Source organism: Buceros rhinoceros, unplaced genomic scaffold (genome assembly GCF_000710305.1).
Source record: "Buceros rhinoceros silvestris isolate BGI_N320 unplaced genomic scaffold, ASM71030v1 scaffold17900, whole genome shotgun sequence".
In the NCBI taxonomy this organism is placed as follows: Eukaryota; Metazoa; Chordata; class Aves; order Bucerotiformes; family Bucerotidae; genus Buceros; species Buceros rhinoceros.
In genome coordinates, this window is record NW_010388063.1 from 1 (window position 1) to 18,378 (window position 18,378).

Genomic DNA, 18,378 nt, shown 5'->3' on the forward strand with positions numbered 1-18,378 from the left:
GTTTCCCCCTGCTCGGTCCCGCCGCCGCCGGGGCCGCAGCGCCCTCTGCCGGCCTGGAGGACGCTGTACATCCACTTAAAGAAAAACCGCCCAGAGCTCCGAATACCCATAAAATGTAAAATTTCTGGGGATGACGTCAGGGACGACAACTCTCCGCTGCTTGAAGATTCGCTCTGTTTTATTCAAACGCCAGAGGTGAAGTACAAACTGTAGTTACACAGCATTGTGTTGCCTTAAAAACAGTTCTTGGTTACAGAATCCCAAACAACTTTCAAAACTAAGTTGTTCAACGGTTTCACCGAAAATGCAGGGGTTTTTAATCCATTTAAAAAAGGATTCCAATTAAAGGATTCAGAATCAAAATTTTTCCACTACAAAAAGGAAAGTGAGGATGCAGTCACAGATGGTTCACCACAGATGCCCATTTTGAGGGGACTTCTAGAAATGTCCTCCACTCCAAACACAGCTTTTCCTGAACCATCAGTGGGTCATTTAACCTGAAAAAACCTGAAAACCTAAGGGAATTATCTGTTGCACCTGGCTACAGCTGCATGGCACACTGCTTCTAGGGAAGAACACAAGTATTACAGAAAATATACATGACAAAAATTAACAACAAAACCAGGGTCACCACAGCTGCGGTAGCTTTTCCTGCCCTAAAACATTCACTAGACTGAAATGAAAGATTAAAGTTTTATTTAAATAGTGTGAATTAAAATTTTAGAAGGAAAAGAAGGTCAGGAAAACTTAAGTCCATGTATCACCAAAGGACAGAAACGCGACAGTTTTAACTCCTGAAATAAATCAAAAACAGGTCCTTTAGAGTTTTTACAAAGACCTTCCTAAAGGATTGGATTAGTTTTGGTTGCAGAACAGAAGAGGGAGTGAGACTTAAAAAAAGAAAGACACCACCACAAGATGAGCACTGAGCGTATAACTTAAAGCGCTGTGTCATGTGAATAATCGCTACCGATTACATCAAAAATATGATACATTTACTTCTGTCAGCTCTTAACATTATAAGATAGGTTGGGCAAATACCTGGCACCAAAAAATTGATGCATGATCGTTCCAATACGTTAAACAAAATGTACTATATCAGAACATTAACATTTAAAAATTTACGTCGACTTCTCGTCCCAATTCCGGTGGCTTACCGCTGCCTGGACAGCCTGTTTATCCCTCAGGGGAACAGAGCAAATTGCTGCCTTCACCTTCTCCTGCAGCGTTCGCGAGGTCTCGTGCTCCCTCCTGATGGCGAGGTGAAGCAAAGGACATTATTTCATATTGCATTCAAACGACCGTAACAATCTCCCAGCAGCGTCACAAAGTGTGTCCCAGTTTCTCCACAACCCTGTCACCAGGGCTTCCTCCCCCCACCACTGTAACAAGTCACTCCAGCACCCGCCGGGCTTCGAACGCCAGCAGAAATCTAACACTGACCTCCACGTAACCCCCGCTGCGTGTCGTACGAGGAGCTAATAGTTTATTCACCCTCTACTGATTATTAATCTTGATCTGCCATTTGTAGAGTAGCGTTATTGTAAAATCTAACTATAGGCAGCACCCGTGCGGCTGGCTGAGGTTCTAGGAAGAGCAATCCAGGTGCTGCTGTATTTGCTATACATTTTAATCAAACAAGTGTAATATACAATTCATATTTGAACATTATGCCGAGTCCACACAATGTCCATCAAATCAACGTGATGTTGCAGGAAAATACATGATCTGATTTATTTAGGGAAGTTCCTCATCACGTATCAAAGCCAAGAGAGATCCAACGCCTGTAGGATCAGCCTGAAGCCAGAGGCAATCGTATGGAAGTAACCAAGTGTGCTTTACACGGGTGAGCGTTCGGACAGTATTTAATGGTGTGCAGCATCTGCTTGCCGAGGCCAGCCTTCCTCCTCAACGCCAGAGTCATACTCTTCTTCAGATGAATCTTTAGTGGGAGCCCTATAATTAAAACGAACTGATGAGACACTTTAGAAATGGAGGACAAGAGCGGAGACAGTTCTGGTAAAGCCCGTCACCCATGAAGCACCCCAGTGACCAACACCCTGAGCAGTACCCATCTGCCAAGCGACCTTCTGGTCTACAAGCCGTGCTGTGCAGCTTTGCAGACCCACCACTGACAATCAAAAGGCTGCTGAATTCAGTTAGGTCATTTGATTTAATCAGAACACTTCCCACTTCCAGCAAACACCAAGGCTGGAGTTCTATACACTCACTTCAAGCAACCACCAGTGTAAGTGTAACCCTTTCCACCCCAGCCGCCCCCTCTGAGACACCCGCTGGGCTGAGCCAGGCGCCAGCAGACCCAGATGGATGCAAAGCTTCTACCTTCGTGGAGAAAGTCACTGAAAACATTGTCTGGGGGAAAACCAAGCCTGAGTTCTTAAATTTCAGCCCTGTGTTTTCAATGTGACCCATTCCCTCTGAACTCCATCCTTTGTTCACTAAAATGAAAATTTGTTGTTCTTTAAATCCAGATTTGCCCAAAGCTTTCAGCATTCCATGACATCATCACTGTAACACAATGTTAAATTATTTTAGCAGGAGTTCAGCAAATGCAGAGGTGTGCCTTTGTGGCTCTCCACTGCTGCAAGAGCCACAGAAAAGAAAACGGCAGCAGCCTGGGGCTTGCGTAAAAACAAACTACCTCAGTCGCAGGAAGGAGGAGGAGGAGGAAGGAAAAAGTTCTGTCTCAGATAGGTCAGTGCAGTCACAATCAAACTGCAGATTTTGGCTGTTAACTTACAATGTTTACAATTTACTTGCCTTTCCACAGGTACACACACACACAAAGGCTTAGAGTAACTTTGTAAGTTTATTTTTAAATTTCTAATTAAAAACTAAAGTGATACAAACCCAGAGTCTCTGGACAGAACAGGCACTAATGCAGCTGTGTACAGGATAGAGCGAAGTGGATCCTTCCCGGGTTGTGTGCATGGCTTTGTGTTTATATACTTGTTCCCAGAGCAAACAACCAAAAATACCTGTCTACCTCAATTACTCGTCTGTTCTGATGCTTGTTATGGTTTTACCTAATGTATCCTGGCTCTTTTTTGCCTTCTACAACATCTTTGTCCACTTCCACACATACAATGTCAGAATTGGGCACTTCAAACATGGGCTCCAGCAACAGCTTTTCCTACAAGAAAATAGAGGGAGAAAATATTTCCGTGTGCCCTCTTCTCCGTAACAGTATGGTTAGCGAGTGATTTGCAGAGCTACAGGGTTTTCTGGGCACAGCTCTGAATACCCACAGCTCAGAAAGAGACTGACTGTATCCATTAAAAAAAGCAGAACTAAGTGAGGTTTTGACTGAAAAATGCCACAATTAGGCCATACACAAGAACTCGAGTAGCTTCGTTTCCTCAATGACACTTAAGTTACTCACCATTATAGATCGAAGACCTCTTGCACCAGTTTTTCTGTCCAGGGCCAGTCTGGCGATAGCCTTCAATGCATCTTCAGTTACATTTAATTCACACTATACAGCAAAAAATGGGAAGTTTAAGTCAATTATAGGCTGCAGATGTTCACTTGGATGTTATCATGAATAGCAGCTCAACTAATTCCCAATCACTTGCCCCACAAGGACGGTTTTTGCAATCTAAACTAGTCAGGTTTTAACAAGTTCGTTTACTCTTTATCAGAGTGAAGAGGTGCATGTAGGGGGGAAGAAGTGATTTCAGTTGTTATTTTCAGTATGGCCAGCAGGACCAGGGCAGGGATCATCCCCCTGTGCTCAGTACTGGTGAGGCTGCACCACAAACAGTGGGTTCAGTTCTGGGCCCCACACTCCAAGGAGAACATTGAGGGGCTGGAATGTGTCCAGAGAGGGACAACAGAGCTGGTGCAAGATCTGGAGCACAATGCGCTGAGGAGTGGCTGAGGGACCTGGGGGCGCCAAGCCTGGAGCAAAGGAGGCTCCAGGGAGACCTTCTGGCTCTCCACAACTCCCTGACAGGAGGGTGGAGCAAGGAGGGAGGTCAGTCTCTTCTTCCCAGGAAGAAGTGACAGAACAAGAGGAAACAGCCTCCAGTTGCGCCAGGGAAGGTTTAGGCTAGACCTGAGGAACAATTTCTTCCCCGTTGGGGTTGTGCAGGGCTGGTGCAGGCTGCCCAGGGCAGTGGTGGAGTCCCCATCCCTGGAGGGGTTCCCAGCGGTGTGGAGGTGCTGCTGAGGGTCAGTGAGGACCTGGCAGTGCTGGGAGAATGGGTGCACTTGATGAACTTAAAGGTCTCTTCCAACCTAAACAATTTTATGATTTTAGGTGGCTTTAACACTGTACTTATAAACAAAAACACTGAAGTCATCAAACCTTATCCATGCTGAATAGTGCCTGGTACTGAGGAACCACAGCGTTCCGTGGCTCAGTAAGAATCCGTACAAGAGTCTTCTCGTCTAGGCTGTGCAGAGGAACCACAACGGGCAAACGTCCCACAAACTCCGGAATCATGCCAAATTCAATGAGATCTCTGGCTTCCACGTGACGCAGCAAGCGATCCTTTTCTTCAATATCTTCATGGGGATCAGACTCTCCACTTATATTGGCAAGATCAGCTGCTGCTGCAGCCCTTCGGCCTTTTCCCATATTAGATGGTGTCCCAAATCCTAGATACTGCGAAACAAATGGATTACACTTACAGAACTATAACAGCTAAGTTTTCTTTATGTAACTAGATCATGTCCCATGTGCATTAAAAAAAAAAGTCTGGAGTGACTGATTTTTTCCCCCCTTTTTTCCTATTTGCATACACTAAAAACTTCCCTGTGGAAGCAGAGAGCACTGCGGGCTACTGAAGCCTACTAACACCGGCCTGGTCTTCGCTGCCTTTCTTCGCCTTGACCCCTGGTTCCCAGGTAACAGATGGAAAAACAGTGCTCCACAGACTTGGTGGGTTTACAAAGATAGCAAAGACCTTTAGGAGTCAGGGCTGTGAACAGCAAAGATAATCATTCTGCACTCACTTTTTCATTTTTCCTCCTGCTGATAATTCTGTCAAGACCATTAAAAGCACCAGAAGCTACAAAAAGGATGTTTGTTGTGTCAACCTGCACCGTTTCTCCACGTAGTTTACGAGAATTCTTTTCTGGAACGTTTACTATTGTGCCTTCGAGTAATTTTAACAAGCCCTAAGAAGAAAAGAAGAAATAAGGAATATAAAATTCCATTGTGTAGCATCGTATGAAGACACACCACACTGCTTACTTTCACAGATGTACTTGAATCTTTTAATCCCTTATGCCTTTATAGCAAGTGTCTAAAGAAATCGGTTTTCCACCGGAGACAAACAATCCCACTCAAGCATAGACAAACCCCTCCTTTAACGTGACTCCCGCACACATAATAAGCTGCACTTAGCAATGAACTGCTTTATGAGTTTTGTCGAAATGGAAAGCATTGCCTGGTCCCGCCTACCTTACACAACTTGCCATACAAGTGCTGCAAAGACATTTTCCAATTCAAACATTCCTATGAAGCAGCTGCAAGTTGTTTTTGAGATTTTTTTTTTTTAAGAATGAGGAAAGTAAAGAGGAAAGATGAGGGTTTCAAAGGCTAACAAGGAACTAAAGAACTATGGCTCCTGTGCTATTGGCATATGACAGGATGATGAGTAGATTTGATGGGCTGTTCACGAAGTAAAATCACTCCACAGAAGCACTTACTTGTTGAACACCTTCTCCTCCAACATCCCTCAACTGGTGAATACCAGGAACGCTGCCAATCTTATCTACTTCGTCCAGAAAAACAATTCCTGCAGTTACAGAAAATAGATTTAAGGAAGACTCCACTTTTTAAGAGAAGCAAGAACTTACACACAGGGAAGAGCATCATTTAAGACAGCAGCAGCCTGTTCTACTTCTCTATCGTAGATTACAAAAGCCTATGCTATCTTGTCCAAATAGGGACAAGAGCAAAAGCTACAGGATATGCCTAGAGCTCTTCTCAGGTTTACTATTTTTGATTTCAAGTGTTAAAATTCAGATACATGCAACAGGAATATAAGTTACAGGAATACTGGTGATCTCAAAGTTTAGAGCACTTAGGCAAGATGAACACAGGCTGTGAATGAGCTTCAGGGAGCACGTTAAGCTTCACCTTGCTGAGCTTTTTCTACGTTGTAGTTGGCATCTTGCAGGAGTTTCGCAATGACAGACTCAATGTCTTCACCAACGTAGCCAGCTTGAGTCAGGGTAGTACAATCGCAGATAGCAAACGGTACATCAAGGCATTTAGCTAGAGTTTGAGCCAGCAAGGTTTTACCTGGCAAAATTAAAACTGGGTGTTATAACTTCCACACATTTCTTCAGAGCACACGAGACCAAATATTTACCAGAGAATCATCGTTACCAGATATTCTGAATGATGTCAGCATGTTCATATAGTCATATAAGAATATTTTCCAGGGGAACAAGTTCTCAAAGTATTTTTTACCTTGGCAAGCTGTATTTCTGAATTAGACTAACACTACACATTTGAGGCAGCTTGAAATGCACACAGTATCACAAATAAAATAAAAATATATTTTTATATACTCAATATAAAATCCACAATACACGTACTTGTGTAGATTAAAGATTAAATAAATCAGTAGTGCTTTGCAGACACTCAGGGTGCAGCACAAAGTCCAACTGCTCCTGCTTTGAAGTTGGGGAGAAACAAAATTAAAATATTTAGTGAATGTTCTCCCAAATCATCTGTGAAATGCCATCACTTGAGCACAAACAGACCCACTGCTTACAAACATACAAGTGTAGTTTCTCTCTTAACCCACACCCACCCTGTAACTGATCTGTCCCAGAGGTGAAACAACTCTAACTTGCCATCTAAAACACAGAAACTTCAAACATGTCTTATTCAGCTTAGTGAAACTTGCAGCTTTTAATAATATAGGCATTAAAAAAAAGCCAATCACATGACCAGACCTCCTTCCTTTTCAAGGCTATTTAGCTCAGTTGTTACCATGGCATGCAAGCACAAAAATCCCAGTTTGGAATTCACAGTTTAGCTTTTCAGACACTGAATTGGAATAATCACAAACGGGGAAAATCACTTATTAACAATCAATTCTAAGAAAAAACTGGCTCCTGTAAAACCCACACGGCTGTATACCTGATCCAGTTGGTCCAAGCAGCAAAATATTACTTTTTTCAAGTTTTATGTCATCATTGGGTGAATCTAGTACTTCTCCTCCCCGTTTTTCCTGAGGTATCTGCTGGTTCATTTGTTGCTGCATCGATGCTCCTAGAGCATTACCGTGTGGACTGATTCCGGCGATCTGCAGTAGCTCTGGAGGGAACAATAAGAGCACTGTGTGAGCACTGACGAGGTCTGCCATTACCTTAAATATACAGAAAAAGTTAGTTCTGTTCTGCAAATCTCGAATACCACCCATACAAAAGTTTACAGACAGGACTGCCATAGAAATATGGCACAACTAATACAAAAACAAGAGTTCCAATCGTATTTCTGCACCAGCCTATATTTGCATGTATGGAAAGAATTTCAGTGGTACAATGGATTATCTGAAAATATTCCTCTATACTAAAAATGAGAAATTTTCAGTCCCTACAAATTAACTCGTAACTATTTATTTATTTTTAAACACAAAAGAGGAAACAAACCCAAACTGCTGATCTCTAATGAAGACATACGAGAACTGGTATACTATAACCATCACAAAAGCAATGCACGGGTCTACTCTCAAGATTTAAAGACTTGTCTCAGGTCAGTTGCTACAGGTTTTGTCTCTATACATGGATATGGAGATTGAGCTGGATTTTCTTTTTTTTGGAGCACTGGTTTTAATTGGCTCACAGGGCAGAATTTTGAAGATGAAGAAAACTGGTTTGAAGATGTACAACTTGGATTACAAAGTGATCTACACTAGACTAAGAAGTTCAATAGCCAGTGAGAGTTTCAGTGGACTGAAAACAAACATAACCAACATCACCCAGACCAAAATCCAAAAGTATTCTGCAGTTCAAGGTGACAGAGCCTTTTCAAAGCACAAGTACCTGGCAGAAAAGAGCTGCATAACTGCCTTTATCATCTCCCTCACATCATTTCTGTATGGCATTACCAATATAATCACACCTCAGACCAAAGAAAAAAACCTTTCCATTTCACTTGGTCCACTGAGAATAATTTTACTGACAGATAATTATTTAACCAGCTCCACAAAAGGAATTTCACAACGTAGCTGCGTCCCCCCTAGAACTAAAGAGTCAAGTCCTAGCTGCCTCTTCAAAACATACTCAATGCCATCAGTTAAATTTACTTGCAGAAGAAAAGCAAACAGGATGTCAGCCAGCATTCCAAACTAGCGATCACTACAGACTGTTCCCCATTAGCAAACGGGTAGATATTGCAGAGGAGGCCATGAGGAGAGAGTTCACTTACTTGTAAATCTGTACTCATCCTCCCGTCTTCTGATTTCTAATTCTAAGAGAGAGGATGAAAACAGTAATAAAAAAGAAGTTTATAAAAGCTTATAAATTCTCCACCTCTTGCCCTCTTCTGAATACATCTCATCACTGTGTTTGAATGCATTTTTAACAAGAAATCCCCACATGAAATCATTTTTATTGCTGTCCAAATTAACCCAAGACCCAGCCGGCATGCTTTCACAATGACAGCAAGCTTTCCTCTAAAAAAAGTTAACAGTCTAGTACCACTGATTAGACTTTAATTTTAAAGGCACTTATATAAAAGGGGAGGAAAAAAAAGGCTGTAAGACAACTTCGCTCCCTTAACTTTTCGCATTTATATCTGAGTGTTACAGTGTAAGATGTCACATATTTAAAGTACTGTCTGTTATAAATGCTCACTGGAGTCCCTCTGGCTGGGCACCATTTTATCTTCCTGTGGAGCGTCAGGAACTTCTTTGTGCCAGGTATCTGACTACTCTCCTACTGTTACCAGGACAGCACTGACTAATGTCCCCCGCAGTTAAAAGACACAAATTCAGAAAAACAAAGAAGGTTCTGTTTGCGTAGCATACTATTTATTGCAAGACAGAAAAAAAAACACCTTTAAAAAAAAAAATCAAGGTACACTTTGAATCAGAGACAGAAACTTAATCTTACCTCTAAAAATAAATTAGATCAACATAGCGACACGCTTACTCAGTGCAAAAGTACTGCCAAGAGTAACTCCATCTACACCTGCCAGATATGGAACAATACTACAGCAAGCAACAGACGCTGCCAACAGGAGCAAGTGAGGTTACAGAGCTGTCTGTCAAATGCACTGTACAAAATATTGTCTTCCTAATCTGCACCGTTGCTTGCAGATTAAGCAGAAGATTTGCTGTTAAGCAGTAAATGAGATTAGAAAGGGAAGTTTAGGAGGCTCATATAAAGTCAAAGGAAAATACCTACTAACATGAGGCAGTGACAAGGGCTTCCCATGTAATATGTAGGCAATACCCACAGCACCATAAACCTTCTGGATTACTTTTCAGTGCATCACAGAAGTGTGAAAATTAAGTTTAATAGAAATTCTTCTAGCTCATTCCACTTACAGAATGTCTAGAGTTGAGATAAAACCTTTCCTGGGTTTAAGTGAAAGCCCTGTGATGGTAAGTTTTATTTGACCAGAAAAACAGCAAATACCATACGAACCTCTTGGTGTTAAAGAAGTCTGCTTTTCAACTTCTGCTTGCTGTCTCAGGTTAGCTGGGATGTTATTGTAGATCCTTTTGTAATGGTTGTACACAGCAACCGAAAGCACCTTCTTGGCAAAACACTGACCAACTACGTATTTGTCGAGGTAGTTATAAATCTGAAAAATAACTCAATTTTAATAACATTTCTAAACTATCTTGCAGCAAACCCCCACCCCAGTGTATTGTGCCAAAGATGGACTTTGGTCTAAACCAACCATTACAGAACTGAGGAACAGAATCCCAAGGTCTACACTACAAAAATATGTTCTTGTTGATAAGTTAACTTAACACTGCTGTTTACACAGGCACATTGTGTCTGTCAGTTCTCCCCTACTAATATTTAAACCTGGTGTCATTTTCACCCAAATCTGTAAGAGGAACAGACATTCCAAGCATATTTAATGTCTTACAAGAGGTCTACCCAAGAGCCACACACAGCTTCAGAAAACATTACTGTCCACTAGGACTGGAGAAACACAATAAGCTCCCTCACTATTCAGGAGAGGGAAACCGAATGACTGACAATGATAGATCACTGCCAAAAGCTGATCAACCATGGTCCTCACCCAGAAACAGGCCACATAAAATGTTCAGCAACTACAGGAAGAAGCTGCTGCTATTAGGATGCAGAATATGAGGCCACAGCAGGAAATAAAAGACACTACAGCTGGTTTTAGGGTTACTAGACTTCATTCACAAGTCAAAGCCAGGGGAAAACAAGCCCAACTACTTATATTGGATCCATTTGTTCCCTTTATCAGTGCTCTCTGAGTCACCTAGCTCTCAAAGGTTTAATCTTGAGCTAATCGTCTGTCTTGTTAATCACTCTGTCACATACCTGGGGCAGATTAAGAAGTGAAGCATTTCAGAATGCTGCAATGCAAGAGAACAGAAGGGTGAGATTTAAGAACGGTACCTTCTTCGGTGGAGGTGGTGGCTTCTGCTGGAATGCCAATTTCACAGCTTCTGCTGCTGACTCGGGCTCTTTAATGATGCTCTTTTTTGTGTCTGCCTCTGACAGTACCACGAAGAAATGGTGACACTTTTCACACTTCACAAAACGGGTGGAAGCTGCAGAAAAAGAATTATAATGGAATGGAAGAGGAAGTGCTTAGATAGCATTCACCCAACTGCCCGTGTTCACCATACACAGGACAAGCGCCTGTAAGACAGTGCTGCCACCTCTGTGTTTGCACAACACCTCACATAAGAAGAAGTTTTAAAAGCAATTACAGGACTATGAAATTGGACACAGAGGGAATACGATTTGCCCCAAAGGTCACAACACAGGGCAGCAGCCAAACAAGGGATTAAAAAGCAAAAATCTATTTTGTATGTATTCACTAGCAGTACACTCGGACAAGGAAACGCAGCATCTCAGAGCTACGCAAAGTTAACGAGGGCTTCTAATTGTGCAGGAACTGTTTCTAACTCTCAGCTAGCTGACAAATAAAACCCCTGTGGTTCAGGACAGACTAAAGTGCAGGGAAGCAATCTCCAATCTCAAGGACAACACGCAGCAGGTTCAGGGAAGGGCAGCTGTACAGCTCCGGGTCTCTGCATCCCATGGGTGGTGGAACACCGTGGAGCATACTCGAGTCACCCAAGACACAGAGCACAGCAGCGTCACAGAGGGCTCACCCCAACAAGAGACAGCTGTGGGATGCAACAGATGAGCAGGACTTGGATGTTTTGCAAGATCTTTTGCTTATTTTTACTGTCAAAGAGTAGGACAAGTTTCTTTCCAATTCCAACAGTCAAATACTCCTACTGCTGACTTTGTGAACTCATTCTCAAGAAACCACATTATCTGCAAAGACTACTTTCGAAAGCCTCCAAACTAGAAGTACTTTTTTTCCCCTTTGTTGCAATAGTCAAAACCAGGCAGTGGAGAAGAATAAGTTTGCAATTCAAAAATTATCTTTTCTGACCACATTACTGTACTACTAAATGCAAATCACGTGCAACAGGATTGATTTAAAGTAAACATATTAGTAAATGTATTAAAAGCAAAGTAAATGCAGCAAAACAACCACATGAAAAACTTCAACGTCAAAACTTGTGAAATCACAAAAAGTTTTTAGAAAAGGACTTCAACACTGTAGTACCAGCTGATTTCATTAACAGCCTCCAGCAACAAACAAGCTGCTTATTTATAACTTGCTATTGCCTTCCATAGAGCTGGCATCAGCAGAAAAGGAGTGGGTGGGTGTTTCTTAATGTTAAACACGCCTTACTGCCAGGTAATAGAGACCAGCAGATTGTTTTAAGAATGTAGCACTTAATGCTGGGATCATCGCAGCTTTATTAACTCTACTCCAAAGAAAATTTGTCTAACAGCTCCTGGCAACCCTCCCAATTACCGTTATCTGCCAGATGGGAACGCGATGGAGAACCACTTGCACGCGCTCCTCATATAACTATTACTTAGCAACAATATTGTAGGGGAAAAACGCCAAACTTTCTGCCAATGCTCACTCAAAACACCTCTGATATTTTTAATGACCACAGTGCCACAAGGCTGTTTGTCCTTCCTCACGCAACACTAACAGTCATAGCTAACAGGAATAACCACAGGAATACTTGCCCCCTTTATAGATCCACAGGAATGGTTAAAAAAATAGAAAATAAAGAGCAGGGTGTGAGAATACTATTGCGCATCTTCAAAACACCGCTCCCTGAAAACACTTATTTTGCAGAGCACGCTTTTATCAATTACTCCAAGCAGCACAGAGGAAGGCTATCGGAGATCTTCCTCATTTTCAGCAAGACCAGGAGGTCACAGAGAAACTTTTGATGTATGGGGTGTCCCACGGAAGAGACTCCGTTCCTTCCTAAAACCCAGCACGCAAAACTCCAAGCAACTTTGCTATTCTTAAATATGTTTTCATATGTTCCTTTATCATATAAGCATATATAAACATATAAAAGCAGAGCACAGAGCCTTCACATCAAATTATCTCACTGTAATTAAGGTGTTTGCAAATATTTAGGGTGGTAAAATGCAGGGCAAGTGTTGGTGGTGATTCAGGCAACACTACCACAGAGGCTACATTTAAAAGCAGTTTCTACAGCCTGTACAAGCTGGCCTTGCCAAAGAGAAAGGCCGGGTTTTTACAACACATACAGGAAGCTAAAGCAACCAGAGGAGTAATTGTAAAAACCAGTAGGGTTGAGATAATGGATGACTCTTTAACTGGTCTGGGATGAAAAGACATCAGGAAAGAGAGCGGGGAAGCTTCCTGCCTGTGAAGTACGGACCTTGGCAGGCAAGTCCTGCTTTGGAGGCTGGAGCCAACCCGATGGCATCGGGTGGAGACAGTCAAAGCAGTGCCTGGATAAGGCTTCTTATGTCAATCAGCTTGATAGCTATTGGATTTCACCCTATAGCCAAGGCTCGCTTCTTATTTCACTGATCACAAAACCCTGCTGACTGAGGCTTACAACCCAAAGCAATACGGGAACTGCTGAGAAAGTATCACTGCAAAATTCCCTTTGGTTTGTGTCATATTCTTCCTGAACTGTTAATTACTGGAAAACCACAGCAAAGCAGATCTTTGTGCAAGATCTGCAGATACAAAGTGAAGCCCCGTTAAAACAAACTCCAGACACCCAGTCTATCACACTGCCTCTCTACAGCAACTAATTTACTAATAAATGTGGCTTTTATTCAGTATTTTGTTTTCCTGCTTCTCTGAAAATGACTGAAAAACCTAGTATTTAAAAACCAAAACAAAAGCTAATTGCATATTTTCCTTTGCCTTTGGTTATTTACTTAAGGCTCCGCAGGTCTGTAATTCAAGCCAGAACTGAGTAAGTTTATCACTTTTCCCAACTAAGCAACATCAAAGGCTTATCTGAAAAATCAAGTTACAGCATATTTAATACAACCTGCAACCCGCTCCTTTGGGGCAGAATAGGGCAGACTACTTTATTAGCTTTTGTGCATTCTTCCTAAGAAAGTTTCCAGTGACACTGACAATATAGTCAATCACATCTCTGCTTTCCAGGGAAACAAGGCAATGCTGAATGGTATTTCCAGATAAAAGCACTAACTTCAGTACAATGGGAGCAAACACTCCAGTGAAGTGAAAGAGCTTCAAAATGTCCCTGTCTACTCATGGATCATCTGATAAGAAGGTAAATGAGGTTGAAAATCCTTCCACTGCCCTGAACTACCTAGTCCAGGGAGAGGCCGACATACTGAACACCACACAGGAGTGTATTCCTAGTTCCATCAAACAGTTGTCAGATTTTTCAGAAAACCTTGTTGTCTATAGTTTCAAACATAAAAAAAGGCTTATTATTTCTCAAAAAAAAGTAGCTGAGGACTGATCCTTTCATCTAACATAAATATAATATTATTATAGAACTGTCTTGTGATTCACGATATTTGATAACTTTATTAAATAAGATTTTATATGAATAGCAGCAAACAATAGCACACATACTTGCTATTTCCACCAAGTGATATAACAACTGTCGAACAGGTTTAAGCTGACCTTGTCATAAGCTTCTTAGTGCACCACTCTGATTATGTCTTGATACTTCCCTCTTGAGCTCTGCCAGCCAACAATGGGTATTTGCTTTCTGACAACTACTTTCTAGGCTGGTCTCATTAGAGAACTGGAGAAATGTCTTCCAGTTTGATAGAACCTAACACATCAGTGGCATTAATTTGGACTGCACTTCCAAAAACCAGCTACTGCTGCTGGACACTAGGTGTCTGACACATTTTGGATGTTCTGTTTGGACTCTGGGAAGGTATTCTGGATGGGACGTCGCCACAGAAGACCAGTCTAGAAAGCTGTCATATGCCAATTCCACTGCTGGATAAGCACTTTGGTCATAGCACAGGCAGGAGTAACGTTTTATTGGCAGACGTTACAAATGTACATATATATATGTCTCTATTTATATAACGGACAGAAAGAACTAGCAGTGGTTGAACTGTTACATTTTATGCCACATAATACCAAACTACTTTAAAACTGTGTTTTCACAGTTGTGGTCTGAATTCCACTGCCATATTCTGTCGCACCACACATCACAGGAAATTACATCAACATATCCACAGAGACAACACGTGTTTATGCCAACATGGCCAAACTAAATGTAACAAAATCTTGGACACTGCATTAATTAGGTAGGCTAAAACTTCGCTATCAGGACGACATTAGGTTACAAATACAGTCACATCTGTGTCTAGTTGAAAAAAGAAAGTATTTATTAGAACTTACACACGAAGGTCTCCACGTGCGTGCACAAGTCACCACACTTCGGGCAGCGCAGCTGGTTCCCTCCTTTCCCAGAGCTTCCAGAGCTTGACTTTTTACCACCCCCCTCACCAACAGACTTCTAAAAAAAGATTTCCAGACAATTAGCCCCAAACAAAGGAGCATTTTTAACATCAGGCATTTAACAATGTGTTTATGGAACCCAGTAATTTGAACACTGCAACAGCTGAATGACAAAATAACTACTGTCAGGGCTTTTTAAAGGCTTTGAAAACTCAGATCAACACAATATAAACGTTTTTAAGCTGCAGTTCCCAACTCTGCCAGTTTTGGACACCCATGGAAGAGGCATCCCATATCTAAATCAGAACTGCTTAACCGGCACTACAGCACTAACAAGCTAAATGGCGTCACGAATGCTTTAATAGTGTATTTCAGTATCATTTATTCTCACCCCAGAGAAGAAGACAAACCATACTTAGAGAGAGAGCAATTTCATTATCGCAACTGTGTTGATTCTAAGGGTTTCTGAAGCCACAACTCTTCTCATGTCCTTGACAGCTGTAGCTATGCTGGCAGATGGCCGTAGGGTAGATATGGCCTATAAAACAAGCATCTCAGACATAAATTGCTTGGAAATATTTTTTTTTTACTTTTAAGGCAGTGCTCCCTGACAGAGTCCTACTTGTCTTTCTCTGTTACCCTGCTTAGCAGTGCTCAAGGTTAACATTATTTAAATCTCTGTCCATTCTATGCCTTTGTACTTTGATTAATAATAAAAGCCATTATATTTTAGGAAACAGCAAAGATGTCTCTTCCTCTAAGGCAGCTCCCCACTTTTTTTTTTTTTTTAAACTCATTTCTCCTCACAACCTTTCTCAATTACAAAAAGGCTATTAAACTTATTTTATCTTCCTTCTTTCTTTTTAAAAGAAGTTTAATCTGGCCCCTCAGAATACACCCATGTCGTCTGGACAATCCCTCAGGTGTCATAACAACAACGCCACACTAAGACAAAGCTATTGCCTGTGAACTCTCAAAATCCTATTTGCCGACTAAAGAGCAGTTTTATTCTCAGGTAATCATTTATCTGAAGAAGCTGTTTATTAACTATAATTATAGAGACAGACCAGGATGAATATAGGCTACAATTTACTACAAGACTAAACCCAGTCTCCTCCCCAACTTGTCTTGCTTAATAAAACTACCAAACCAGTGCCGAAACAAAATACATCTTAAAATAGACTTACTTTTTAAAAGGCTGCTTGGGAGCAGCTACTTTGCAAGGACAATAGTTCGATTACTACTCTTTCCAGAGGTCCTGAAACCTGTTGTGGATTTATAACATTCTACAAGGTTTTCAAGCATCCCTTTACACTGGGCAAAAATATTTATGAAACTGGGAAAAGTATCATGGGATGTTTATAGGATTTGTCTGCTAATAAATTCACAATAGAGCCCATGTTTTCTTCACTGTAGTAATTTGAAGGACAAGAAATGTCAAAAGTTAGCAAAAATGTTGAGATTCTAATTTTAAGCAAGGAAAAAAATCTACTAAAACCATTTAAGGAACATTTTCTATGAACTGCTGAAAAACTGAATGCATTATTACCTTGCTTCCCTCTCCAGAAGCATCCTTGCTCGCACCATCCTTTGAAGCAAAATAGGCTGGTGTTTCTGAAAAGTTTCTAAGAGGAATTCGTCTTAGGGAACAAGTTTCAAAAGTCCCAAGCTTTCCTAAAACAGGGATGCGGGTACGACCACAAGTAATACCTAAAATAAAATGAAAACATGAAAATTAAACATTAAAACCACTGTAATTCTAATCCCAATGCCACCAAACCCCAGAATTTATTTACATTAAATAGAGCTGAAAGGTTTCAGCAACAGAATTCACCTCTGAACACCCAAATTTCTGTTATCCAAAATAAATCCACTTTACCACCTTAACATTTATCTCATTACAAGCTGCCTGGATCATCCAAAAATGACCCAGAAGTAACTCCAGGACAGACATTTGAGAGTCCCATTGTGTCATGAAATGAAACATCCCAGTTATGAAACCAATTCTCAGAATAAATACAACCAACATCCAGTTCTTATTGTGAAATAACTCAAGCCCTGAAATAAGAGAGACCTTTGAAATGTCTCCTTGTAACATAAAAATCACTAAAGCCGCATCTCAGACTCACGGACTGCACGTCTGGATTTGGCTTTCCCTTGTGAACTCTACTAAAAACTAGCTTCCAGGAACTGCCTGACAATAAAGGAAAGCACACTGAAAGGGACAGTGTCCTGCTTGGCACGTGCAGACAGACAGGCACAAGTAAATTCAGCGTCACCTTAACTTTGTTCAAACAGCTTACTGTCAACACAGAAAAGCCCAGAAGACTCATGGAGAAACTAAACAGCCTTTTCCTCCTCTCGCAGCAGCGAGTAGGGTTACACTTCATGAGGACGTCCGACATGAGTCAACATAAGTCATGCCTGTGATTTCAACATCTCTCAACACAAGCAAGAGCCTGGAATTCATCTCATTTAAAGCTTCTCACTTGCTATCTGGTTTTGATGAGAACTCTGTGACTTACCGATAGAAGAGCTACATGGCAACAACAACAATAAAAAACTTGCTGATCATGCATCGGTTTACTGTTAGAGAATCCTATAGAAAACTCCCAAAACTCTTCTAAAAAAAGAATAAAACCATGAGAACAGCATGGGAATTTCAGTTTGTTCGCTCTAAAAGAGGTAACAGTGACAGCCAAGAGCTAGAATCTTAGCTGAAACAGGAGATTTAAGAGAATTTACCTTGCCACTGTAACAGAAAAACAGAAAAATAAAGAAAAGCATTATGGATGAGCCTAAATTTACCAGGAAACTCTCCCAGGCTTCTGCAAAGTCACAGCCAGTAGGGAATATGCTGTGGTAAGCAATCACAACACAGTAGCTGTTCTGCATTAATTCCCTCTCTCGGGGGTTTATTCCTCATAGATGATTCCTTTACCAAGACTTATCACTTCTGAAGGGAACTGAGAAAAGACCCTGTAACAAAGTTAACACCACCAAATCACCAGACTCAAAGCCAACGTCACACCACTTTCTGCAACAAATGGTCCGGCCCATGGAGAAATGAAGCACTAATAGAAACTCAAGCACTTTACCACTAAGCACTGCATGTGAAGTAAAGATTTTAATTGAGAGGGCCCCTGTGACACAGAAAATGCATTAAAACCAGTATGGGATGAACTATGAAACTATCCCAGTGCCAAGCGCTGAGCTGGTGAAGCGCCACGTTACTGACTGTGCCCATCTATTGATCAGAAACACTGTGGGGCTTTAGCTCCAGTGTTTGACAGCTAGCCAGCCACATGACACCCACACTGTAAGGCTTTTGTTGCTGTTAAATTAACTCCGGGAGACTTCTGAGAACATTAAACTCCCCTTGCTACACCTGCTGA

The 18,378-nt window shown here is 41.4% G+C and overlaps 1 protein-coding gene across 1 annotated transcript; it reads right to left on the reverse strand.

Moving 5' to 3' along the window:
* Positions 1–1,481: 1,481 nt before the first annotated feature.
* CLPX (caseinolytic mitochondrial matrix peptidase chaperone subunit) lies at positions 1,482–16,689 on the reverse strand. The gene is made up of 13 exons (XM_010144702.1): positions 16,533–16,689; positions 14,924–15,038; positions 10,600–10,754; positions 9,640–9,799; positions 8,417–8,458; positions 7,127–7,303; positions 6,113–6,277; positions 5,680–5,768; positions 4,981–5,145; positions 4,331–4,630; positions 3,404–3,496; positions 3,048–3,154; positions 1,482–1,956 (listed from the first exon to the last, which is right to left on the reverse strand). Exons 6-13 carry the CDS (start codon positions 7,248–7,250, stop codon positions 1,866–1,868), a joined length of 1,134 nt encoding a protein of 377 aa, XP_010143004.1. The 5' UTR covers positions 7,251–7,303; positions 8,417–8,458; positions 9,640–9,799; positions 10,600–10,754; positions 14,924–15,038; positions 16,533–16,689; the 3' UTR covers positions 1,482–1,865.
* Between the last annotated feature and the right edge of the window lie 1,689 nt (positions 16,690–18,378).

What these genes read in the sequence shown, in the direction of transcription:
- CLPX (XM_010144702.1), bottom strand. Translation starts at nt 7,250, where the DNA reads ATGCAGCAACAAATGAACCAGCAGATACCTCAGGAAAAACGGGGAGGA. An exon ending in GAGGAGAAGGTGTTCAACAA is followed by an intron (nt 5,146 to 5,679) that starts GTAAGTGCTTCT and finishes TTTTCTTCTTAG; the next exon opens with GGCTTGTTAAAATTACTCGA. An exon ending in GCAGGAGGAAAAATGAAAAA is followed by an intron (nt 4,631 to 4,980) that starts GTGAGTGCAGAA and finishes TTTGTTTCGCAG; the next exon opens with TATCTAGGATTTGGGACACC.